General features: G+C 45.3%; 5 protein-coding genes and 1 pseudogene across 6 annotated transcripts; 5 read left to right on the forward strand and 1 right to left on the reverse strand.

Moving 5' to 3' along the window:
• The first annotated feature begins 976 nt into the window (after positions 1-976).
• Positions 977-3,203, forward strand: LOC101786328 (pentatricopeptide repeat-containing protein At2g37310). The gene has a single exon (XM_004984739.3). It carries the CDS (start codon positions 1,015-1,017, stop codon positions 2,803-2,805), a length of 1,791 nt encoding a protein of 596 aa, XP_004984796.1. The 5' UTR covers positions 977-1,014; the 3' UTR covers positions 2,806-3,203.
• A 2,848-nt stretch (positions 3,204-6,051) lies between these two features.
• Positions 6,052-8,731, forward strand: LOC101785649. Its single transcript, XM_004984738.4, has 4 exons — positions 6,052-6,497; positions 6,690-6,816; positions 6,935-7,368; positions 8,112-8,731. Exons 1-4 carry the CDS (start codon positions 6,067-6,069, stop codon positions 8,494-8,496), a joined length of 1,377 nt encoding a protein of 458 aa, XP_004984795.3. The 5' UTR covers positions 6,052-6,066; the 3' UTR covers positions 8,497-8,731.
• Positions 8,732-8,947: 216 nt separating this feature from the next.
• On the reverse strand, positions 8,948-11,971 carry LOC101785247 (protein MODIFIER OF SNC1 11). Its single transcript, XM_004984737.2, has 6 exons — positions 11,648-11,971; positions 9,877-9,936; positions 9,659-9,784; positions 9,509-9,566; positions 9,325-9,378; positions 8,948-9,229 (listed from the first exon to the last, which is right to left on the reverse strand). Exons 1-5 carry the CDS (start codon positions 11,878-11,880, stop codon positions 9,349-9,351), a joined length of 507 nt encoding a protein of 168 aa, XP_004984794.1. The 5' UTR covers positions 11,881-11,971; the 3' UTR covers positions 8,948-9,229; positions 9,325-9,348.
• Positions 11,972-13,301: 1,330 nt separating this feature from the next.
• On the forward strand, positions 13,302-14,846 carry LOC101784851 (annotated as a pseudogene).
• A 4,730-nt stretch (positions 14,847-19,576) lies between these two features.
• LOC101784448 (protein IN2-1) lies at positions 19,577-21,495 on the forward strand. Its single transcript, XM_004984736.2, has 9 exons — positions 19,577-19,685; positions 19,764-19,838; positions 19,982-20,042; positions 20,160-20,246; positions 20,329-20,427; positions 20,571-20,679; positions 20,765-20,841; positions 20,942-21,130; positions 21,242-21,495. The coding sequence occupies exons 1-9, from the start codon at positions 19,660-19,662 to the stop codon at positions 21,248-21,250; spliced, it is 732 nt and encodes a 243-aa protein (XP_004984793.1). The 5' UTR covers positions 19,577-19,659; the 3' UTR covers positions 21,251-21,495.
• A 1,173-nt stretch (positions 21,496-22,668) lies between these two features.
• On the forward strand, positions 22,669-25,172 carry LOC101783765 (protein IN2-1 homolog B). Of its 2 annotated transcripts, XM_004984735.4 has the most exons (10): positions 22,679-22,916; positions 23,030-23,104; positions 23,199-23,259; positions 23,375-23,461; positions 23,570-23,668; positions 24,029-24,137; positions 24,228-24,304; positions 24,441-24,548; positions 24,718-24,798; positions 24,879-25,172. In XM_004984735.4, the coding sequence occupies exons 1-10, from the start codon at positions 22,729-22,731 to the stop codon at positions 24,885-24,887; spliced, it is 894 nt and encodes a 297-aa protein (XP_004984792.1). In that variant the 5' UTR covers positions 22,679-22,728; the 3' UTR covers positions 24,888-25,172. The 2 variants fall into 2 exon arrangements, with proteins under 2 accessions (XP_004984791.1, XP_004984792.1); XM_004984734.3 differs by lacking the exon at positions 24,879-25,172 and having other exon boundaries at positions 22,669-22,916; positions 24,029-24,304; positions 24,718-24,804.

The raw sequence follows: 25,172 nt of genomic DNA on the forward strand, positions 1-25,172 counted from the left end.
AAATGCATCAAAGGTTCACTAACTTGTAATGGAATGTCATATAGGTTCGCAAATTTTGAAAATGCATAAATTTTTTTTTAAGTGATTCACCGCAGGGGCATACCCTTCCACGTGGGTGTTTAGTGTTTTGGCATGCTACATAGGTATCTCCTCTTTCATCAAGCATGTTGTCGGCGTGACGAGTTCCGGCCGCCGCTGCCGCATGTCGGACAAGACACTGCCGCCGCAGCCTCAGGACGGCAAGACGCCGACGAGGCCAACGAACTGTGCATGTGCCGATCCTCATGTCGCCCACAACTTGAGGAAATGCTCCCATCCAAAGTTCATGGGAGAGAGGAAGATGGACAGAGATGAGAGAGGAAATATACAGTCATCACGCCATGTCAACTTTAGACATCTAGGTGGAGGAGTGTGGACTTGTGATGAACGACTTGAAAAATTTATGGACCTAAAAATACACTTGCAGAGTTTGTGGACTTATGTGATACCCTATTATAAGTTGATGGACCACCGGCATTTTACTCAAATTTATTAGTGAAGAGTGTAACTGCCATTCTTTTGAATATGGTAGCTCACCAACAGTTTCATTTCTTCTCGATCGAGGTGTGTGATTTGGGTCCTAAACTGTCCAAATCTAACAGTCAAAGGTCAACATGGATTTTCCACATGTGCATGTGACCGCATGATTTATCCGGACCATTCATCTTGAGATCAACAGTGAGATGAATCATAGGTAGGTAAGAGAATCTTAAGTAGGTAAAAAAATTTCATGGGAGAAAAATGAATGGTAAGATCACGAGCGCATGTGGACTTGCCTTTCCCGGTCAAAGGCTCCGATGGGAACGTTAATTTTCTATTATGCAGAAATTGAACTGTTTCTTACGGAAATCTTATAACTTTGGTTCGTTTTAATTTATGGAAGTCATTATATCGAATTCATGCGAAAATTGTGAGTTCAAAAGCGAAGTCTAACCCACTACCCCGCGCTAGTGCCTAGCCGTTCATGAAGCGCGAATGAAGCTCCCATCATGGCTCACGGCCGTGCCGCCGGATCCTCGGGCGTACGGCCACCTCATCCAGCTCTGCGCTGACTCCGGCCACCTCGCCGCCGGCCGCCAGCTCCACGCCCGCCTTGTCTCCCTCTCCGTGACGCCGTCCAACTTCCTCGCCTCCAAGCTCATCTCCCTCTACTCCCGCGCGGCGCGCCTCGACGACGCACGCAGGGTGTTCGACGCCATCCCGCGGCCCAGCGTCTTCGCCTGGAACGCCATTCTCATCGCGCTCTCGCTCCACTCGCCAGACCCCTCTGCCGCGGTCCGCCTCTTCGCCACCTCCGGCATCTCACCTGACGAGATCACACTCTCCGCGCTCCTCAAATCGCTCGCCGCGTCCGGGCCGGGGCTGTCCACACTCGTCGCTGGGGAGCTCCACGCTGTCGCGATCCTGCGCGGCTTCGGGGCCGACCTGTTCGTGTCCAATGGGCTCATCACTGCCTATAACAACGCTGGGGACACGCGCTCTGCTCGCGCGGTGTTTGACGAAATGCCGCGGCGAGACGTCGTGTCCTGGAACTCTCTGATATCATCGTACGCCCGTGCAGGATTGTACCGGGAGTGCCTGGACCTATTCCAAGAGTTGACACGGGTTCATGCTGGTGGCGGTGTTGGGCCAAACAGTGTTACGGTGGCGAGCGTACTGCATGCTTGCGCACAGCTCAAGGCTGTCGACTTTGGCGTCAAAGTTCACCGGTTTGCTGCCGAGAATGGGCTTGATATGGATGTTCCAGCGTGGAACTCCATAGTTGGGTTTTATGCGAAATGTGGACGGTTGGAGTATGCAAGAAAATTGTTCGAAGGGATGCCTAAGAAAGATTCAGTCAGTTACAGTGCCATGATCACTGGGTACATGAACCATGGGGATGTTGACAAGGGAATGGAGCTTTTCCGGCAAGCAGATGCTCAAGGAATAAGCATTTGGAATGCAATGACTGCTGGATTAGTTCAAAATGGTCGCCAGTCGGATGTGCTTGGACTACTGCATGAGATGATTGGTTCTGGCATGCTACCCAATTCAGCCACGCTTTCAATCATCATTCCTTCAGTTCCTTTGTTCTCCACCCTGCTGGGAGTGAAGCAAGCTCATGGGTATGCGATCAGGAACAACTATGATCAAAGTGTCAGTGTTGTGAGTGCATTGATTGATGCTTACTCGAAGGCTGGATTTTTTGATGGGGCTCTGAAGGTGTTTGAATTGACTGGTGATAGAAGCAAAATTTTATGGACATCAATCATATCAGCCGTTGCAGCCCATGGAAAAGCTGCAGAGGCATTGCGCCTGTTCGATAAGATGATCAGTGCTGGCATTACTCCGGATACCATAGCTTTCACTGCTGTGCTTACTGCTTGTGCTCATGCTGGCAAGGTAGTTGACGCTCGTAAAATTTTTGACTCCATGCAGGTTGTGTTTGGTATCACTCCGGTGATGGAGCAATACGCTTGCATGGTTTCTGCACTCAGCCGAGCAGGGATGCTAAAGGATGCACTTGAGCTTGTCAACAATATGCCGTTTCAGCCAAATGCAAAGGTCTGGGGTGCTTTGCTTAATGGAGCAGCAGAATTCGGTGATGTTGAGCTTGGTCGATTTGTATTTGATCGACTGTATATGATTGAACCTAAGAACACTGGTAATTACATTGTGATGGCTAATTTGTACTCAAATGCTGGAAAATGGGAAGAAGCTGAGATCATAAGGAGCATGATGTGGGGAGTTGGGTTGGAGAAGGTTCCTGGTTGTAGTTGGAATTGAGGGGGTTCAATTGAGGGGGTTTTGTTGCTGTGGATACATCAAGCAAGTGAGCCACAGAAACTATGTGGCTGTTGATGGATTGAGTCATCTGAATTGTAGAAAAGGGCTTTGTCATCAACCAGTCTTAGACGAGGACAAGTTATATTGATGGCATCATAGCATTCAAAAGATCTAATAGTTGAGATGTGGTTATCATGCCTTAGAGCACACCTGACTTTTGAGTTATTTGGACCACATTATTTCACTCTCGACTGTGTGGTCAGTCGCATTGATTTGATTGATCAACTAATCATGTAAGACCAGTAAACACGAGAATTGTAGCCAACGAGTCCATCCTTCCACGATCTTCTTATCTGAACCTTTTGAACTGATAGTCGACCTTAAACTCTATTTCTTTACAAGATGATAGATACCAAAGCAACAGGGAATTCCTGTGAATATATAATCTTTGGAAGCAGTAACAATCTAATCTAGATTTTCAGGATGTGCAAGCATTAGCTGTACCTCCAGTCCTGGTTGGACCACCAACTAAGCTATGTGGAGAAGATCATTCACTTCATCAACAAAATTTGCTCTAGCGCTATGGATCCAATGAATAAAGGTTCTAACTTGCAACATTAACATGCTGTTTCAGTATCTACATTATCGAAACACCATGGGTTTTGTGTACCGCTATAGAATACACTGCATTTTTCTACAGTACATAATGCTTTTCTGAACATTGTTCTCTCTATCAAAGCAAATGCGCAGACCTGCTTTGCATGTTCTCTAGACCCCTACCCCATCCTGGCATTAGAATCAAAACTGCACAGAGCTAGCACAACAAGATCTGTCTCTTAGTACCCCCCCCCCCCCCCCCCCCCCACCACCACCACCACCACACACACACACACACACACCGGGGGGCCTGTGGATCATGGTTCACATGCTTGGATCATTCCACTTCACTACTTCCCATATCATGAACTCCAAAAAGGAAAAGCGCGCGAACAGTTCTCTGATTTGCACCCAACTTGTTCTGGCCTCACTACCAGGAAGCAGTGACTCTTATTTCGTTTTGTTTCCAGGGTTCACATGCTGGACTTCACATGCACCGAGTGCGCAAATGCAGCAATGTGAGAACTTTCTTGTGTCTTTGATGAAATGATCTTAAGCATTAGGGCTTCGGCTGTTTGCAGCCTTACAATTCCAATATTGATGTATGGTGGTCCAGCTCACTCTGGAGCCTTGGAGTTCAAGCGAAGCTAGGTGAGTATAGCCACCTCATCTCTTTAATCATAGCATACAGCTGTACATCTCTATTTGAGTACATACAGGAAAAACAGAGCTTCACAGGTGGAGCACTTCATAATTAGGATCACATACTGCCTAAAATTTCCAAAAGAATTCACTGAGTGCCTATGCATAGAGCCATCACAGGTTACAAAACACGCACGAAGACAGACCAGGGGGAACTTTTGTCGTCACTTCGTTTCCCATTGCCATGACCTCTTTTGTCTGTATATTTCTAGGAAAATGGTTGGGATCGAAACTTTGCCATCGGCTAGTTACGTCCAATTGTCTGTTCCTGTGTCTGGATCTGTTAAGAGTTTCAAAATGTTTTGAATAGTTTCGGTGGTATTATGCCTGTTGATACTGATATCTTGTGGCACGTGATGCACCTCCCAGGCCACGGTTATAACGGGCGGTGGCCTGTGTGCACTGGGTGGCCCTGCGCGGAGCACCGGCATGGGCTACGTGTGCCTGGCTACCTGCATTCACTTGCCGGAGAAGCGCCGTCGTCATCATGTCCGTCACTCTAGTCGCAAAGCTCCACTCCCAGATCGGGAGTGATGGTCGCCGGTAACGTAGTAATCATGCCGGAAAAAAGACGTGGACCCGGAGGACAACACTACTGCACTGCAGTACGTAGAAGGTACCGTTTCCGTTGGAACAGGTATAGTCTCCATCTCTTCGTCTTTGTCCTTCTACTTTGATCTCTTTACACTTTCTTTACCTGTTGCTTTATACAAAGCTTAGTTTTTGACTGCCCAAAGCTCCAGTCTAACCATTGTGTCAAAGGTCCTCCAGCATCAGCAGCCGTCCAAGGACCCAATGCGGTGCACCGTACGGATCCTGTCATGATCCAGGGAAAATGTCGCAGGTCTGTGTCCGTTTTCCTCATGCCCATATTATTCGTGCATTATTCCTGGCTGTTAAGCTCGTGGGTGAAGGAATTTTCGTACGGTACAAGAACACCAGCAGCAGAGCCTGCAGGAGGAGGAGAATCCCAAGTACTTGCACCAACCCCTCCCGCGGCGATGCCGAATGCCAATCCCTCCAGCGTTTCTCCAGCCAATTCCTCCAAGCATTTGACATGGCAGGTCGGTTCGAATTAGTCTATGCTTTGTTTCACCAAACTCTGCGTGCTTACACTGTTCGTTAGCACGTTGTTTTTCTAGGGGATGTTGTTAGTATATTTGAGAGTCCACATGAGAGGACGGGCAGCTCAAATGTCATTGTTAAACACTGCAACATCTGTCGGTTACCCCTCCGATTCAGTTGAGTTGAAATCAAACTGCAGAGGCAGCACAGGCAGCTCGTGAGGCAGCGCGACAGGGACGCTCGACGCGATCTTGTCCTGGTAGCATACATGCATTCATTCAGATACTATTTTTCTTATAAAGAAAACAAATGAGAAGTCGGTGGATGCTGGGAATTCTTTTCTGGCGCTGATAAAAAACACGAGGAAAAGAAAATGGAGCAAGAGGACAGGAGGGCTGGGCGCTGGGCGGCCGGCTGGGGAGGAGGAACAGCAGCAAGATGAAGCAGCAGGATCTGGCTTTCACGTGGCTGCCCTTGGCTCCTCCCTCGCTTACACACCATTGCAGAAATCAGGATTGCAGGTTGCAAGGCCCAAGGCTGTTGCCCCACATGTCCCCTGCGACCATCTCTTTGTTAACTACTACCGGTGAGTACACCATCGCTTTTAGTATCGTTAGCATTCTTATCTGTACCATCTACTCTGCAGGATTAGTTTTTTTTTTAGGTTAGGGCTTGTGTCTTGAGCTCTTGGCACTTGGCAGCTGCTCAAGTATATTTTTGAGCTCAACACACACTCTCACGTGAGGTGAGGTGACTGCTGCAACATTTTGCACTCAAGACTTCCCTTACATTTTGTCTTCTGTGTCAGTCCAAACAAAGTTCCCATGTATTCTTATTTGCGTAAATTTTCATTGAAGTAAAAAGGAGGAAAAAGAAGGTAAATGCCGTAACTGAAGAATGTACTGGAGTGTAGTGAAAAGAGACGGGATGGTTCGAGTGACGCCAGTAATGCACCTTCACGGGTGGCGGCCACGGTCTCACGGACAAAACCGGCTCCTGTGGGTCATCAAATCCCATGCTTCCTTTCGAGGCGCTTGTACTCCTCTCCCGGACTCCCGCAGAGAGAGCGTGCTGTGGCCTGTGGCGCCTCGCCTCACACCTCACGCCCGGAACAGAGGCACCCGACACCTTCCGCTTCAAGCCTCCTCCAATTCAGCAGCCGCCGCCTGCGCCCTCTCCCTGCCGCGCGAGCTCAAAAGCAGAGCCGCACGCAAGAAGCGCCCAAAGCCGCCGCCACAGGCTGCAGATTACTACAAGCTAGAAAGAGCCCAAGCACAAGCCGGATACGGGGAGGATCGGAGAATGGCTGCGGAGACCATGCAATGCAGGTTGCTAAAATTTGCCGGAGCTGCTTGATTCTTTCTTGCATTCGTGGATGGTTTCTTGGCTCCTAGCATCGTTTCTTGAGCTGTTGCTGGGAGTATTTTAGTTCTTGAGATTCTTGTTGGTGGCTCCTACTCCAATGGGATCCTAGGATCAATTTCTGACCAGTTTCTGCATTTTTGTTGCATTGATTGCAGGGTGAATGGTGGGGGTGGGGAGGGCGGTGGTGGCATGAGGACGGTGGAGTGCCTCAGGGGCAGGCTGCTCGCAGAGAGGGTGGCATCCAAGGCTGCCAAGGAGGAGGCCGACCAACTAGCCAAAAGGGTACAATCTTATCCCACCCATTCCGTACTGCTTCATCCTCTTTAATTTCTATTGGTTCACATCCTAATTGAACTCTCTGTCTGCTGAATGCTTGATTTGATGGTTGGTTCCGCCGCAGCTGGACGAGCTGGAGAAGCAGCTCGCCGACGAGGTCAAGGTGAGGAACAAGGCAGAGAGGAGGCTCAGGAGGGCCATCAAGAAGCTCGAGTCCCTCAAGATTCTGGACGTGGAGCTCTCGGACGGCTCCATCAGCTCGCTGTCCTCCAATGGCCACTCCGCTCACCGGGCGCCGGAGGTGGGGGAGAGGAACAGTCCTGGATCGTTGACCACCGATGATTCTGCTCCATCCGGTACCCAAGGAGGTGGCGATGCCGACGCCGACAGCGCCAAGGGCTCCTCCGCCGGTTCCTGTACTCAAGGGAACTTCTCCCAGGACGGGAGCTGGTGCTCCGTTGTGTCCGAGCAATCCCCGGCTGGTGCTTGCATGGATCTTGCCGGCACAAACAATAGCAGCAGCTCTGAGGAGAGTGCCGGTGATCATGATTCAGAGAGGTACGCATGGTCGCTTGCACAATAAGCTTATTGACAACAGTACTTAATTTGCTGTTTAGTAGTATATAAAATTACAAAATACGAGCTCAATTGCTTTAGGGACTTGTTTTTCACTTTTTTGCTTGCATAGTACTACTCATTTCAGGCTTCTTTCAAGATTAATTGTTAAGAGTTTTAAGTTTTTCTCATCCTTTTCAAGAGGAACTGACTCCTTTCAGGCTTCCTGCCAGAAATTGTGACATCATCCCTCCTCTTAAATGTTTACCTCTTTGGAGTTCTTGGAAGGTAGCTCCAGTAGGCATCTTTCACCATGTTAGGTGTAGAGGAAACAATTAGTGCTTCCCTTCACCTTAGGACAGAATGATTGCCTTTTGGGATAGCACACGGGAGGTGGACGGATTGTCTGGCACTACACAATGCACGCCACATAAGTAGACTGAAGCAAATCAGCCTGAGAGTTTCCTTTCATCACATCGGTGGATGCTATTGTAGCTGAACCAAATGAATGAATGATCATGCACTTGCAAGTTGCAATTGCATACCACTTGACCGGAAATGATCAAGAAAGGTGGAAGTGTTTTTACTCGAGACCACAACCATCAGTCCATCACAAGTAACATCAAACAACATAGGCATATTTAGAGAAATTCTCCAAGCAATTGTATTTCTGCAGCTACCTTGGCGGTTTACTTCTCACAAGTATTGCCGTGATAAGTGACTCTTGTAATGTGTTCTTGTGCCAGGCAACACCTTGATGCATCCAGCGGCTGTAGCTCCGCAAAATCCGAAGAATCATTCCACGACAGCGACGACAGGCTAGCGCTTGTGCTGGTAGACCCCCAGCTCGTCGCGCAAGCGGACGGTGGCTCGAGAACGGAAGCCAACGACACGCAAGCAGCAGAGCTCCACCCCGTGTCCCACGAGGAAGCACAACAGGAAGAAGAGAACAACAGGCTTGCCATCGTTCTAGCCGACCACCAGCCTCAGCCGGCCGCCGCGGAACCGAAGCCGCACGCCGACGTGGAGTCCGTGCTCCTGGCGCTGCGGCGGGTGAAGGAGCAGCTGCGCTACACGATCGAGCGGCGGTCGGAGCTCGTCGTTGCCCACCGGGAGCTCTACGGCCACTGAAGCCACCGGGAGCCGCTCAGACGCTCAGTATCGGATCTGCATCAGTGTCTATTCATAATGATGTTTATTAGGGTGCAATATCTGTTCCTAGTTCCTTTTCACCTGCAGTGATTTATACATAGCGCTGTTTAGGGAGTATCTGTAGAGAACGGAATAAGATTGGCTCATGTGGAGCCACATCTATTTTTACAAAGGATGATTTCTTGGTAGTTTATATGCTCCTGTTTCTTCGGTTTATTTATGCGTACAACTGATACGTTTGTCAGAGAAAAGGCCAATGGCATGCTGCTGGATGCATGCCGTCTCTGAAGCTTTACGCCAAGGGACCAATCGTCCACTGGATGGGCATCGCACGCCTGCATGCATTATCTAATGAGGCGCAGATGCCATGCTCCAGGGTTTTCCATATCCCGTTTCGTAGCACGCAGCAACTGAAGGACGTTGCAAGATAAACCAGTGCTGCCTTGTCTTCTAACAGCTGACTACACCAGCTTAAGGAAAGGAAATCACCGTGTCACCAAATGAAGAGGGAAACAGAAGGTACATGATCATCCCACAAACCAGGCAGCAACCTAGCTACACTGCCTAGCAAGTACCGTAAGCAAGAGTCATACAAAGCCAACATCTCGTAAGATGGCTGGGACTGGGAAACACATGACGTCCCCAGTCCAATGCAGTTAGTGGTGTACAAGCTATGGCTTCACCAAAAGTCTCCACGGATAATATCTGAGACCTGAAAGAGAAGTTGATTCTTTCCATGTTAGGGAAACTACAACGGCAAGTCTGACAAGGAAAAATTGTTACGGGATGATGACAGCATCGTCTAACCTCATCGAAGGCAGAGTGCTCTGATCACGCTGTGCCTGTCACAGTGGCTGCATCCTGCGTTAAGCATAGACAAACAGATGGAGAGCGCAGCCAGTTAGAATCTACCAACTGGAGGTGAAAGCTCCACGCAAAAATCATGTAGAATAGGAGGCAAAAGTTATTCACAAAACCATCCAAGACATACCGGCTTGGAGTTGTCCTTGCCATTTTCCCGAGGTGATCCACTGGATGTTTCTGCAAACCTGGCAAAGTTGTGAAGAGATGTAAGCTGAGCTGGTAGCTAGGTAAAGTTCCACAGAATAATCAAGGAATGACCACTGCCACGTTCACTAACCTGGCGGCCCGTGCCTTTCTTTTTTCTTCTTCTGCCTTGTCAACATTTGTGCCCTGACCAAATCGTTCTAAACGGGCCTTCTTCTTAGCCTCCTCATCAGAAGAAGATGATGAGGCAAGGCCAAACCTGGCAATTCCATTCATTTAACTATGCATCAATTCACCACTTGGGACAGAAAAAAAAAGAACATTAGAGAAATTTCTGAGTAATTAACACACCTCTCAGCCCTGGACTTCTTCTTTTCTTCATCCTTTACATTTGAAGATCCAGTCCCGAATCTTGTAGACAGGAAAAGTGAAATGCACTTAGGAATTGTGATGTATCATTTGGAAAGTTGATCAACCAAATAGGAATGATACAAAGTTTGGAGTATGCTCAAATTAAACCAAAAGGGAAGAGGATCTGCTTGGCCTCAGCTGGATTGAAGAGTAAGTTTGCTTGGCTTTAAGCAACCACTCAACCTTATTTAGTAGAATTTACATGAAGCACCATGCAGATGAACAGACTATATATCCATATTGGACAACCTACAGTGTAACCCCCCAAAAAAGTAAAATTTGTAAACCTTCTCAGAGAAGACATATCACAACAATCATCTCAGGGATACAGAAATCAGCTGACCACCTTAATAATAATTGAAAGTTGAAACTAAAGTTAATAGCTCATAAAGCAATATTAATTTCATAAAAGGGCGTACCCGCTGATAGTTCCCACACAAGGTGGGGGTCTGGGGAAGGGAATTTCATCATATACCATAAATTTCCAAATTTAGCCTTGGAGTAAAGTTATACAAATGCCATATGCAAAATAAGCACAATTTGTAATCACCAAACATCCTTGGATCTGATGTATCTTGTTTCAGATTTCAGAACAACAAAGGAATGTTCAATAATAACACATTTTATTTCAAATTTTACTAACACTGAGGTTAGGACATCAGACAAGAAGGTTAAACCTCTTTCAAACTAGAAGAAAACTTGATGACTCATCTAAAACACTTATGGATTCATGAGAAAGACAATTTAACCAGGAGGCTCCCTATAAGGAATTGCAATTTTCTTGCAACAATGCTCTTTTTCTTTGTTGATGTTTAAAGTGGATTAAAACAGAAAAAATACTAATATATTCTGAATTTTTATCGACTAGGTTTGCATCTAATTGTCTACAATTTTGTTGGGGCATCTAAAGACTGGGCACGGATAAATATAATTATGGACCTAAAGCTTTTGAATTCCTAACAGTTTATCCTAAGCAACAAACCTATAAAATGAAGGATTGAAATCAAGGGTTAACAAGGTGAACATGAATTGGCAAAAACTATAAAGTCTAACGAGTTTCAACAATCAAGTAATGAAGTAATTGAGTTAGTAACTGCATAACACTTAAACTTATAATTCATGCAAGGGCCTAGCTTCTTAAGTCTTGGAATGAAGTGATATCTCTGTGAATCAGGTCAGCAACAATTGAACACCACAACGGATCATACAATCATACACAGTTAAATTATGGATGTCCAAAAATTTGAGAATCACGGCAACATAGCAAACATGCTTTGCAACATTGTGGATAAATGCAACATCTGTACTTTAAAACCCTATAAACGCCCAAAATCCTATAGTTTTGCAATTCAAATATACACCTAATGAAAAAAAATGAATACTCCAATACTACGTCACTTCAATGTAGATTATTGGATAGTTGGGTTAGCTCAGCTGGTCCAGCTCAAGTTGAGTGGAGCAGGCCGACCGGGGTTCCAACCCTGGTTTGAAGTTTGAACACTGGTTTCCGCATTAAGCCTCAGAGGCAGGGCCGCAGGGGCTGTATTCAACCCCCTATAATCTCTATCTATGAAGATTATTCTGTTTAACTCTTAAAAGAGATAGGCTAAATGCTCGAGATTACCGAAATATTGCGCTTGAATCATGAACTTGTAGATTTGTTAGGAGAAAACCTCTAAACCCTAGGAAAGGGGATCCATGGGAGACTTACCTCTCGGCGCGGCTGCTACGCTTCTCCTCCTCGGACATCACCACCGCTGTCCCGAACCGCTCCGCGCGGCGCATCTTCTTCTCCAGATCCGTGGCCCCGGCAGCCGCGGTCGCAGCAGCGGTAGGGTTTTGTGCCGGCGTTGAGGAAGCGGGGCTCGCAGCCGCCTCTCCGGTGGCTGCGGCCGCCGGCGAAGGCGCGGCGGCGTCCGCGGGCGTGGAGCTCTGAGATGCCATCGGCGAGGGAGAGGGAGAGCGCTCAGTCGGGAGGTCGCGGTCGCGGGTGTGGCGAGAGATATTTTCCCTTCCCTTTTTGTGCGCGTCGCTGCTGCGTGCTCTCTTTCTTTCTTTTCCCTTTCCGCGCGGTCGGCGCCTCGGCGGTCGCCGGTCGCCGCCCTTCCAGCAAATGGGCCTTTTGGGCTGGGATATACGCATAATTGGGCTGGCTTGTGGCGTGCTAAATTATCATTTTTGACCGAACTATAAATTATTATGCTTCTTTAAAATAGGTTTCGATCTCAAAAAAATAAAATAGGTTTCTAAGTATGTCAATATCAATTTTCTTTAAATTATTTTTCTCCCACATATAAAAGTTGTGTCTTCCTCTCGAAAAAGAAAAAAAATTTGTGTCCATATCGCATGGACAATAACACATTTGGACCGTAGAACGGAGGTATTAATATATGTATCTGAATCTCTGTGCGAGAAATGGTACTCCATTAGGTACCATTTTGGACCGTCCAATAGATTAACATAGAGTAGGGAGTTTAGGAGATCGTAACGTTTGTAACTTTATTCAATTAATCCTGTAGAGACACAAATTTATAACCGAAAGTCATGTTTTTTTTACTATTTCAATAGACATTTTCATACCTACCTTCTCGTTTATTTCATGTCGAAATGGTTAAAGAGAACTAGCATTTTCAAAAACATTCTACTAATTCAAGCTCTCTGCTAGAAATGACAGCATCAATTATGTCATAGATGTCTGCAAAAAAAGTTACATCATAGACGACCATATATATACATCTAATACAGATGTGAGTGCGGTCGCATGCTAGCGAAGAAGTAAAAATGACCCAATCAGATACTTCTTTTCAAGAATGATCTAATCTTCTTACGTCTCACTCCATCAATAGAAACAAGTTTGATTTTTTAAAGATACAATAATGTAGATGCAGGTCCTCTCGTACATTCGCATGCATAATTAAAAAGCTTATTAATGGGCACCTCACTATTGAGTGTAAAAGAAGAAGAAGAAAGAAAGAAATCGAGCGATCAGCAAACAGCAAACTAGCACGAGGCTTTCTACTAAAGATGACTTGATCAGTTTCATATGGGTGAACCATAACATATATACATCGAGGACAAAGAAAAAAAGCGCAACTGCAATTACATTAAACGGTCAGACAAAGACTAGTCGATCTGAACGAATGAAAAGATCAACGAACCAGCCAACCCCCAGCAGCAGAACTGAATGAAATCTCATCTCACTAATGCGATTAGAGCCCGCCAGATTGTATAAATACCCACACGGCAGGCCACACCGATCCAATTCACAACCGCCCCGGCTTACGGCTCACCAATTGTTCACCAAAGCAGAATAGCAGATCATCCTCGCGTCTCCACACCTTCCTCCAAGCTCGTCGCCACCGGCAATGGCCACATCAGCCGCAGCACCAGCTGCCAGGTATTCCCATCTCACGATGCATTGCTGCTGCGATTGCCATTTTACGTGTCCCTGATGATGAAACGGAGTATGCGCGCAGCTCTGCCAAGGAGGCACTCCCGCCTATCCTCGTCTCCACCTCCGAGCAGCCCCATCTCTTCGATGGAACCACCAGATAAATCGAGCCGTCTGATTAGTGAATAATTACCATTGGTTATTGCAGAATCGTATGCTTTTTTTGCATTGAGTATGAGGCAAATTAGTGAGCAGTGTTGCTGGCATAAAGGCTCTACATGGGCTACTTCTGTCCGTTCTCTCAGCGCACTTGGGTTACCAGGAACTTCAAGGTTTTCTACAACTGCAACTCTTTTCTCTCTTAATTCTCAAGAGTTTGTTTAGTAGAACGATGAAATGAAAACGCAAAAACATAATCAAGTTTCATTTGCTTTCTTTCCAGGTTTTGCAGGAGGAGATCAAGCTGGTTGCGATTCATGTGCAGGACAAGCCAGCTTGGTACAAGGAGAAACTCTACCCCAAGGGCACGGTACAGATAAATTGTCTTGGATAAAACTGGAGCATGCACCGTGGAATTTTTCCTCCATGGACAAACCATCATATTTTGTTTCCTCTCAGGTGCCTTCCCTGGAGCACAACAATGAGATCAGGGCAGAGAGTTTGGACTTGATCAAGTACATCGACAGCAACTTCGGCGGCCCGGCGCTGCTTCCTCAAGTAAGGCTCATCGTTTACTGAATCAACATCGGCGCAACTCTTGGAATGAAAAACACAGTGATTTTTCTGGTTTTCTGATATGTTGTTAAATCTGTCGGGATTTGAATGTGCTGAACTTTTATCTTCCATTTTCAAGGATCCTGCGAAGAGGCAGTTTGCTGATGAGCTGATTACTTTCGCCGACACGTTCACCAAAGCGCTCTACTCACCCTTGATGTCCCATGTAGAAATGTCAGAGGAAGCAGGTAGGAGCATTTGTTAGAAATATGCTCTGTTTAGATCGAAAGAATTGCAGTTTGGGTTCACTGACATGTCAGTTTGCTGAATCTCCGTCTTTCTCGGCTTGGTCAGCTGCGGCTCTGGACAAAATAGAAGCTGCGCTGTCAAAGTTCAACGACGGCCCGTTCTTCCTCGGCAAGTTTAGCTTGGTATGTCCATCCATGCCACAGCCTGAATTGAAATCCAGTGGCTACCCACTATTTCTCCTTTTATTTTCTGATGAAGGATTAATTTCATCTGCTCCAGGCGGACATCTCGTACGTGAAAATTTTGGAAAGGGTTCAGATATACTATTCTCATGTTAGGAACTACGATATCACCGAAGGCCGGCCCAACCTTGAGAAGTTCATTGAGGAGATGAACAAGATCGAAGCATATACACAGACCAAATATGAGCCTATGTTTTTGCTTGATCTTGCGAAGAAACATCTAAAGGTCAGACATTTCCCAAAGGGAAGCAATTCATAACTTCTTTTCACCAATGATGTATAAATTGCATGTTTTAATTTTTCAGATTGCGTGAAAATGCCGGACAAGGTCGTCCTCTCGCTTGCTTGCCTGCCAGTATTCCACTTCAGTACATGCTTTGTTTGAATAAATGATGATATCTTATTAAATGTTTTGCGTAGTTGATAATGAACTGTGTTGTTTGTATTTCATTTAGGCGAGGCAATGGTACGTAGTATTGTAAATTATGTTCCTCAATGGTGGTATTGTATTTTTTTTCCTTGTTGCATGAAGGTGATGAACGATGTGCTTTGAGCCGCACAGTTCTTATCTCTGGCTTTAGTGGCTCATGGGAAGGGCATGTTCGATTGAGTTTCACCCAACTCTGCTCCATTGCAGTGTAAGGTCCTTCCGGAAAGCCAGAAGCTCAAGAAAGTTGAAAAACTCAGTTTTCTCAACTTTTCGTAGCCTTTTGAGTTCAGGAAGCTAAACATATCTTCTAAAAGCTAGTATTGGCTTTTCAGAACAAAAAGCCAGCAGTAGCTTTTTTAGAAAAGCTCAAAAGCTGCAGCTTAAAACCTAAGAAGAGCTGAAGCCAAAACCAAAGAAAAATTTATCTTCACTGTACTAGCTCCTCTACTCTAATTCATTTTTTACCTCGGGTCCTAAAACAGTTCCACGCTACAATAGTAAACAATGCTGCCACAATACTTTTTGCAGAGGGAGCCTCATGAAGCTTTGCTAAACATGCCCTAATGGTTCCTATAGATGACATTGAGCGCATATTTTGAGATGATATAGCGCCCTATATGCGTGCCTGCTACTTTCATGGAGCCTTAGCTTCGATTACTATATAATAACATTTTGGTGACATATCATCTCAACTTTGTTATTTTGGGTCATAATTTCAGGGATGCATACACCTAAATATCATCATTTCCTAGAACCCTTTTGTGATAGAACAGATAGGTTGTACTAGTCCACCAACTCATGTTTCTGCATGGGCTAGAATGCTAGAGTGCATACTAAAAGAAGTTTGTGAATACATTGACATGGAGACTCTATACAAGGAAACCTCCAGTATGCATTGGCGAGGAGTATATTTCATTTTGTAAGGGCTGTCCTTATTTTTTTTTTCAAATGTTATGTGCTGGAACCGGAGCTATTATACCATAGTTTTTGTTGTCACTTCTTAAATAAATGTCACAGCTTTTAATTAATTACTATCCCTAAAGACTGGTGAAGTGGTGATATTGTTATTATTAGTTAACTGGGAAAGAGGAGAGGAGAGAAAATAGCATGCATTATTCAACAAATCAAGCTTATTCTGCAACAAAACCTCCTCCTACTGATCATGACTTCATCAGTTATGTCACAGCTTTTAATTAATTATGTACAGTACTATCACTAAAGTGCGAGGAAGCTCCAAGTTACACCCATTTAATCAAGTCATCATCCATTAATCAACTTAACTAAATAAGAATAACTTCGGTCGTTCTTGAGATGTGTCATGAGCATTGCCTAGGATTTATACACACCTCACAAGCACAACAAGATGAACATCATCATAACATAAGCATTACACACATTGTCCATCACCTTATGTAACCTTACATAAAAGAGTTCAAGTCACATACATGACAAGTTCATAGAGTTTGCAGCGGAAAGTCCTATCATCGCTCTCAACATACGATATAACATAAAATAAGAAGGTTAACACTATATACCGATAGTGCCCTTCTTATAGCTATGGCCATCACTTCCTACCCGCACGTCCGTTCGCAGGGAAGAAGTACCCAAAGACGGCCTCCGGCTGCGGATCACCTGCAACAACTTACGGCGGCATCGTGAGTACAAAAGGTATTCCGCAGGTCTTGTCTAAGTATGGGTGTATACTTGCCTAACTCTCAAGGAGAATGCATTTGGTTAAGTAGTAAGGAATGGTTTTGGTAATTAAATTTGCATAAAAGCATCTACATTTGATCAAGTTATAATAAGCAAAACACATGGCATTCTAATATCTCTAAGTCAAGCATCAAGTAATTGCAATAAGTGGATGTGACCGTAAACATGAGCTCAATCTTCTATGAACTCCATTTGGTAACTCTACGTTAAAGTCCAAGTACATGAGTGTGGTCTTTGACCGGAAGCGCAGCTATTGCAATAGATTATAATCCTGCAGGATGTACAACTTTTTCCACATGAGACGCAAGACCAACGACCATAACCCCGACCGAGGATAAGTGTTGATTCATGCCCCCGACCGTTCACATACCCACACCCGTCTACGAATGAACGGTCGGAATGGATAGATGCACCGGACACGGACGATCACATCTCATCCCATCCCGCACTGAATCCGGTCAAGGCAAGGTGCGACTTATGCTACTTGGCTTACCATTCCCATATTAAGCATGTGGTTTGTACAAAATAGTGCTCAAGTATCACAACGATAACGATAGGGCCTTAACCACTTAAACAAGACTAAGTCAAGTGAGCTCCAATCTCAACATGACTCTACTATTCTTGCTCAAGTTCGATTCATCATTCATAGTTAATCAATTTTAATCCATTCAAAGCTAACCAAGTATTATTTAACCAAAAATTCTATAACTCGTGAGTGGTGGTGACCTTGCCACCTCTCGACTTCTACCGAAGCTAAGCATGGATAAGCAATTTAAATTTGTGACACCTAACAAGCATACTTGCCTAGAAGGAGTTACTCTAGATTAAGGGTGGATAATGCATCAAGTAGGAGCTAAGCAACATACACATAATTATTAACTCATGCACATACAAGACACGTATACATCATTGATCCAAAATGGGTTGAAAGAATGCTTAGGTGCATGCCTTGGGGTTCAAAGGGAGCATCAGCGGCGACGGGCTTCAGCTCAGGCTCACCCTCCTCTTGCTCCGGTGTTTCGGTCTCTACACGAGTGCAATGATGCTTGATAAGTAAATATGTCATGAATGGTTGCAATGATATGAGTATGATATGACTAAGTATGTTTTAGCATTGCTAGATAATTATACAAGAGGTGGTTGTATCATACATAAGCAAGTAAAACAAGTGCAAGTGTAAAGGTGCTGGACGAGGGGTGGCCTACCGTCCGGCTTGGAAAAGGCAGACCATCCGGTTTGAATGGCGGCCCGTTGGGCGGCCGTCTACCAATCAAGTGCGGACCCTTTTGGCAAAACTAGACAAATTCGGTATGGTTTTTGAGTTTGAATGGCGGACTGTCCACAGTACAAAATCAGCACATGTTGAAAATATGTGCAGAGGCTCAGTTGGTTGTGTGGTTGAAAGGTGGACCGTCCAGCCTCCAAGGGCGGACCGTCCGTAGTACAAAACGTGCTCGGGAAGTGAAAATGAAAGGTTTAATTGGTTTTTGTGTGAAAATGGCGGACCGTTCGCAGGTGTTGAGCGGACCGTCTGCGCTGACGGTGTCTGTTTGGGGTGCAGTTTGTTTCTATAGGTTCCTAACAGTGTCTAGAGTTCATCTAGGGAGATAGATTTGACATGCATTAAGGATTTAAAGCTCTAGGTCATCAATGGTGATTTGGTTCTAAAGGGTTCCATGGATTCAAAACCTAGGGTAATGGGGAATGGATCGGGGATGGAGATGGCTCACCGATGATGGGTAGAACTCCAGTGAGATGCCATAGGTTGGTGTAGGGTGGCGTTGGGGAAGCTTGGGGTCGTCCTTGACTTGAAGCTTGAAGGAGGTCTTGGGGAAGGAGGAAGAAGAGCTTAGGGAAGCTCCAAGCTCCAAGCCCAAGGAAGAAGATGAAGGAGAGGTGATGCAGCTCGCCAACGTCGAACTCCGGTGGTCCTCTGGCGAAGCTCCGACGAGGTTGAGGGGCTTCAATGTGGAGGGACCTAGGGAGCTCCTCCATGGTTTGGGTGGAAGAGAGAGAGAGTTTGGGAGTGAATGCGAGGGAGAGAGAGAGCTGGGAGGAGCTCAACTCGGGCGGGGGGCGTGGCTGACGGGTGGGGTCACGGAGGCGACGTGGCGCAAAAGCTTTGCGCACGCGACACGCACAGCGGTGTGCTGGCGGACAGTCCGTGAGTGAGGAGCGGACCGTCTGCGTGTGACGCGGCAAAGGTGGTGACCATGGTCGTGCATGACCAACTCACGGTGATGACGTGCAACGACGGACCGTCCAGCCTACAGGGGTGGACCGTCCGCAGGTAAAAAAAAATGACTCTCAAAATTAGCAAGTTTTATTTAATAACTAGGCTTTAATTTAATGCTTAATGATGCTCATGATGACATGATTAGCCTAAGCATGTTTAAGGCTGTTACATAAAGATCGTGATATTTGTATTATTAGTTAACTGGGAAAGTCGAGAAGAAGAGAGAAAACTGTACGCATTATGCAACAAATCAAGCTTATTCCGCAACAAAACTTCCTACTACTGAACATGACTTCATCAGTTATGTCATAGATCACGACGTACAAGCACCTGAACCAGCGCGATACAAATCAACCAGGCATCACAAAGAGGCACGGGATGACCCAATCGATTACGCCACCATCCTGTCGCTAAAGGGATGTGCCAGTCAGTTCCAGTTTACAAAAGGGACCAAGCAACAAAAGTCTAACCTCACTAGCTTGATCAGAAAAAGAAAAACAAAAAATTTAGAGGAAGCCAAGTGCCTCCACTCCCACAATTTAGCCACCAGCGACAGAGACGTGTCCTAATGCGAATTTAACAGCCATGCTGCCTGTACGCCATCCACGACCAATCCACCCGTATAAATTCCAAGCCCGATCAACGATCATCTCACCACCAGATTACTCGGCCCACCGCTCACCAGAACCACTGACACTGTCGCCGCCGACTCTCCAGCCTCCTTCCTTCACACTCCCAGCTCGTCGCCATGGCCGCAGCTGCAGGGCTAGCCAGGTGGGGATGATTGGTCATCGTCGTATACGATGCCGCTGCGATTGCCATGCTAATGGAATGAAACGCCTGTGCATGCAGCTCTGCGAAGGAGACGCTCCCGCCGGCCCTCGGCTCCACCTCCCAGCCACCTCCCGTCTTCGATGGCACAACCAGGTGAATGGCCAAGCCGCCTAATCACTAGTAGCAGTTAGTTACAATATCCCGTAGCATTTTTTTTTACTCCTGCGTGTATATTTGTCATCAGAAGGTAAATGTTGATTGACTAAAATGTTTCTTTCTTTCTTGCTGGAGTGAAGTCTGTACATCTGCTACTTCTGCCCGTTCGCGCAGCGCGCCTGGGTTACCAGGAACTTCAAGGTTCGACTAGTTTCAGTTCTACAGAGTTCTTAAAATTTGCTGTACTTTTTACTGCTCTTGTGTACTAGTGAAAAATTATCTCAACAGTTGATCTTGTTTCGTTTGCTTTCTCCCCAGGGCTTGCAGGACAAGATCAAGCTGGTGGCCATTGATCTTCAGGACAAACCAGCTTGGTACAAGGAGAAGGTTTACCCACAGGGCACGGTACGGTGAATCTCCAGTAGTCCAATGCTGTCCATCGTCAGCCATCCTCCGTGAACACTTGAGAACATTTCTTGCTCGGCAGGTGCCTTCCCTGGAGCACAACAACGAGATCGTGGGCGAGAGCTTGGACCTGATCAAGTACATCGACAGCAACTTCGACGGCCCGGCACTGCTTCCAGGGGTAAGGATGATCGTATACTCGATCACCTTCAGTGCAGACAAACACTTGCAGAAACGCAGTGATTTCTGATTGACTCAGAAGTCAGAGCAGAGGTTGTGAAAATTTGTTAATGCTAGGATGTATTTGATGACGGTTTTCTGCAGGATGCTGCAAAGAGGCAGGTTGCTGATGAGCTGATTGCGTATGCCAATGCGTTCACCAAAGCGCTCTACTCGCCTTTGATCTCCCACGCAGAGGTGTCAGATGAAGTTGGTAAGATCAGTGCTTAGACTGAAAGAATTGCAGTTTTGGATTCAGTAACATGCTGGCTCGCTCAAACTGTCTGTTTCTTCATCAGTTGCTGCTCTGGATAAACTAGAAGTTGCGCTATCCAAGTTCAACGACGGTCCATTCTTCCTCGGTCAAATTAGCTTGGTATCACACTGCATTCCGACCTGAAATGCTGTTTGATTTTCCTACTTGGTGGCATTATCGATTTTTTAAAACTCTTTTCTAATACATGAATCCCTTTCAGGTGGATATTGCATACGTGACGATTTTGGAAAGGGTTCAGATATACTATTCCCATCTTAGGAGCTATGAAATCACCAAAGGCAGGCCCAACCTTGAGAAATTCATTGAGGAGATGAACAAGATCGACGCCTACACACAGACCAAAAACGACCCTCTGTTTTTGCTTGATCTTGCTAAGAATCATCTTAAGGTCAAGTAACCAGATGTTTCCCAGAGTGAAAGTATGCTGATTTCTTTTCGAAACTTTATTTCACTTGCAATTCATTTACCAAACGCGACTTTTTTTCACATCTTTTTTCAGATCGCCTGAAGATGTGACAGCACGACAGTCTGTTTGACGGGAGACACGTCAGTCCGTACGTGCGTTACTGCTTTGTTCAAATAAAAGATGACATGAAGTGTTTTGTGCTAATACAGTAGTCTGCGCTGTTGTATTTCCGGGTCATGACAATTGTGTTGCAATTTCCCTTGTTTTCTGATGGTGAACAGTGTGCTTCGAATAGTCCAGTACTCTACTCTCATGTATTCCCATTTTTTTAATGAAACACATGTATTCCCATTTGTTCCATCAAATAGTTATATATTTCGAGTAAGGCAATGAAAGGTAATACGTCAATCCACCAAGCATATAAATGGCTATGGACTAGTTAAAACATAAAGTCTTTTTTTTAGCTTTTACTGAAGGATAGGCTAAATACGAGTCACTTAAGAGAAAATCAATGCAACTGCCCTGCTACACATGTGTTCTATACCACAATAATATAGAGGAATCTGTCTTGCATCTATTTCTATACTGTCCTTCTCCAAACAGTGTTGGAATTTGATTGGCCTGCAGGTTGATGACATGATATCAAAATCTGGAATCATTTAAACTCCAGCTAAAACTCTAGCTAGCACAACCCTTCATGGAGATGATAGTCATCATGTCCTGGAGTATATGGACAACAAGAAATGACTTAATCTTTGAGGGTCAATCAGCAACAATACAAAGGTGTAAAGAAATTTTCAAAGAGGAATTCTCCAAAGTTATATGCAAGGAAAAGGCAAAATATCATCCAGCGATCGACTCATGGCTTCAGTCTCTTTTGTAATTTTTCTTTTTTTTTCTCTTTCTTTTTTATTTTCATCTCTATTGTAAAAACTTATGTCTGTTTTTTAATATATAACTAGTAGAGGCCCTCCTGTTTCATCAAAAAAAAATATTTGTATGCGTGTTTCTTCTAGAATTTTAGTGACTAGGATGGAATCAAGCCATCTTAAAAAAGGAATAATAAAGTCCTTACGTAAGGAGTCCTGATGTTTCAAGTGTATGAATATTGAGTCTATCACAAGCCTCTGTAATTCTACTTTAGTTCGAATATACAAAGGCCACCGGTAATAAACCCATGTAATCCACCCACAGCTAGACCAAAAGGGAGTCATGGACTCATGGTCCCTCCTCTTATTTCTACAAATTCCTCCAGAAGTTATTTCATTCTATTTTAAATGCCAATTAAATTATGTGATTTTCTTTTCTTTTCTTGATCAATTTTTTTTCGTTAAATCCGTTTGTTCCATCCACCAACCACCCGCCGGAAGCCCGGAATCCTTTCAGAAAATCCAGGAAGGCTCAGCAGGACCGGAAGGACGGCCAGCCACACAGGGCCGTGCACCCGCACCACGTTCGCGTCCAAGTGAACCCGGCACGGCGGTACTCGGCTGAAAGCCGGCCAGACGGACAGTGACCCCGCCTGAACTGACGTGCCCACTCCACCAATCAGTGCCTCGCACATCCACACCTCGCCGCCCATGAATTCGCTCGCTTTCCCTCGATGCTGCCCGTCACCGCTGACGCCGGCCTCCACCTCTTCCCCCGTCACCTCTTACGCTCCATCATCGGCGAGTATAAAGATTCGCCGCTCGCGCCGCGCCGCTCACCGCATCGCCGTGCAGAAGCCCACCCGAATCGTCGCCATGGCAGCCACCGCACCGCCGAGGTAAGTAAGTGCGCCAAGCGGCGGAGTGGAATTCTGTCTCAATCATAGCCCGGCCGTCTAGATTCGGAACTGAATTTCTTAATGGGAAATGGGAAATTTCTTTCTCTGCGCAGCTCCGTCAAGGAAGTGCTCCCGTCTCCCCTCACCTCCGCCTCCGAGCCTCCTCCCCTCTTCGACGGCACAACCAGGTAGGCTTGTTCGACCCAGCTACTGCAAGTTTCCACAGTTGCGCAGAAACAGATCAGGAGGAAAAAATTAATCCTTTTTTCCTGTCCCGTGAAGGTTGTATGTTGCGTACCACTGCCCATACGCGCAACGCGCTTGGATTGCCAGGAACTACAAGGTACCACCACCTCCACTGTTCTTTGATTTGTTGATGAAGCAGTTCTTCTTTTAGTGGGGTGTCGTGCTGATAAAAAGGAAAACGAATCTTTTCTCTGTTCCCTTCTTCCGTCCAGGGTTTGCAGGACAAGATCAAGATAGTCGCGATCGATCTTGCTGATAGGCCATCATGGTATAAGGAGAAGGTTTATCCAGAGAACAAGGTGTGTTTGGTTAATCTGTTCCCCTATATCTTTCATGTACAAACCTTCCCCCATCTGGCCATCTTCCTCTTTATTTGCATAAATGATTTACCTTCATTTTTTTGGTAGGTGCCTTCCCTGGAGCACAACAACCAGGTGAAAGGAGAGAGCTTGGATTTGGTTAAGTACATTGACAGCAATTTCGAAGGCCCATCATTGCTTCCTGATGTAAGACGTTAGAGGGGTGTTTGGTTCTTTAGTCGGGACTAAAATTTATATCACATCGAATATTCGGACGTTAATTAGGAGGACTAAACATGACCTAATTATAAAACTAATTACATAGATGAAGGCTAATTCACGAGACGAATCTATTAAGACTAATTAATCCATCATTAACACATGTTTATTGTCGCACCATATTATCAAATCATGGACTAATTAGACTTAATAGTTTCGTCTCGCAAATTAGTCTCCATCTGGGTAATTGGTTTTATAATTAGTCTATGTTTAATATTTCTAATTAGTATCCAAACATTCGATGTGAGTTGTTTTTCAGTCTTGTTAATGTCTCAAATCTCTTCGCAGGATCCTGCAAAGCAGCAATTCGCTGAGGAGCTGCTCGCTTATACCGATGCATTTAACAAAGCACTATACTCATCTATACTCTCCAAGGAAGATGTGTCCGAGGAATCTGGTAACATAATAGTTCGTGTGTTTGACTTGTTTGAAAATGCTTTTATGTTGTATAATATGCTAACTTTCACATGTGAATTCTTGATATCAGTTGCTGCTCTGGATAAAATAGAAGAGGCCCTGGGGAAATTCAACGACTGCCCGTTCTTCCTCGGTCAGTTCAGTCTGGTATGTGACTGAACTCAAGGAATAATTCCCCCCTGCAGTGTGGTCGAAAGTCAAAAATCTCTTTGAGAGAGAGAGAGAGAGAGTTGTGGACTGCGGTTAACGTACGGTTTTGTCGTGATGCTTAATTTCCTTGCAGGTGGACATAGCATATGTACCATTTATTGAGAGGTTTCAGATATTCTATTCCAACATCAAGAACTATGATATCACGAAGGGCAGACCCAATCTTCAGAAGTTCATTGAGGTAATTCAGACTGATGGACGCTAAATTAGGCAATTAGTAGTACATTCACTTTGCACTCTTTGGAATGGTCATTTTTACTTCCGACAAGGCTGTATGTCTCAATACATAGCGGTTTTATTGATAATGATTTCCCGAGGAGAAATTTTAACTCTGAACTTCTATGTTTCAGGAAGTGAACAAGATCGATGCATACACACAGACTAAACAGGACCCACAGCTTTTGCTTGAGCACACGAAGAAGAGACTTGGGGTATGATATCTCCTAATATTCTGCGCTGGTCTATTTGATCCGCCAATTTCTAACCGTTTGACCGTCATTTTAACTTCCAGATTGCCTAGAGCCTGTGACCAAGGATGAAACTCTCGCTATGGCATTACCATCATAGACTTGAATAGTAGATCCAGACTCATTTGTATGCTTGAATGTTATATGCATTGTTTACAATAAGACATGTCCTTCTATGCTGGTCGTGCTTTTGAGAATAAACTATAGTTGTCAGGGATTAAGCTTTGTAGTGCATCATCATCAGTGTGCTACTCGACATGAAGGAGATGTAACGATGTGCAGTGTGCTGTTAAATGTTGCTGATTTCAATATATCAGTGCTCCTCTCATATTAATATT

Source organism: Setaria italica, chromosome IX, assembly GCF_000263155.2.
Source record: "Setaria italica strain Yugu1 chromosome IX, Setaria_italica_v2.0, whole genome shotgun sequence".
In the NCBI taxonomy this organism is placed as follows: Eukaryota; Viridiplantae; Streptophyta; class Magnoliopsida; order Poales; family Poaceae; genus Setaria; species Setaria italica.

Bases quoted from the DNA above. Each gene is read 5' to 3' on its own strand.
- LOC101786328 (XM_004984739.3), top strand. From the start codon at position 1,015: ATGAAGCTCCCATCATGGCTCACGGCCGTGCCGCCGGATCCTCGGGCG.
- LOC101785649 (XM_004984738.4), top strand. From the start codon at position 6,067: ATGTACTGGAGTGTAGTGAAAAGAGACGGGATGGTTCGAGTGACGCCA. The intron at 6,498-6,689 runs GTTGCTAAAATT...CATTGATTGCAG, and splicing joins GCGGAGACCATGCAATGCAG to GGTGAATGGTGGGGGTGGGG. The intron at 7,369-8,111 runs GTACGCATGGTC...TTCTTGTGCCAG, and splicing joins GGTGATCATGATTCAGAGAG to GCAACACCTTGATGCATCCA.
- LOC101785247 (XM_004984737.2), bottom strand. From the start codon at position 11,880: ATGGCATCTCAGAGCTCCACGCCCGCGGACGCCGCCGCGCCTTCGCCG. The intron at 9,785-9,876 runs GTGTGTTAATTA...TGGAATTGCCAG, and splicing joins AAGAAGTCCAGGGCTGAGAG to GTTTGGCCTTGCCTCATCAT. The intron at 9,379-9,508 runs GTATGTCTTGGA...TGCTTAACGCAG, and splicing joins GCAAGGACAACTCCAAGCCG to GATGCAGCCACTGTGACAGG.
- LOC101784448 (XM_004984736.2), top strand. From the start codon at position 19,660: ATGGCCGCAGCTGCAGGGCTAGCCAG. The intron at 19,839-19,981 runs GTGAATGGCCAA...GCTGGAGTGAAG, and splicing joins GTCTTCGATGGCACAACCAG to TCTGTACATCTGCTACTTCT. The intron at 20,247-20,328 runs GTACGGTGAATC...CTTGCTCGGCAG, and splicing joins AGGTTTACCCACAGGGCACG to GTGCCTTCCCTGGAGCACAA.
- LOC101783765 (XM_004984734.3), top strand. From the start codon at position 22,729: ATGAATTCGCTCGCTTTCCCTCGATGCTGCCCGTCACCGCTGACGCCG. The intron at 23,105-23,198 runs GTAGGCTTGTTC...TGTCCCGTGAAG, and splicing joins CTCTTCGACGGCACAACCAG to GTTGTATGTTGCGTACCACT. The intron at 23,462-23,569 runs GTGTGTTTGGTT...TTTTTTTGGTAG, and splicing joins AGGTTTATCCAGAGAACAAG to GTGCCTTCCCTGGAGCACAA.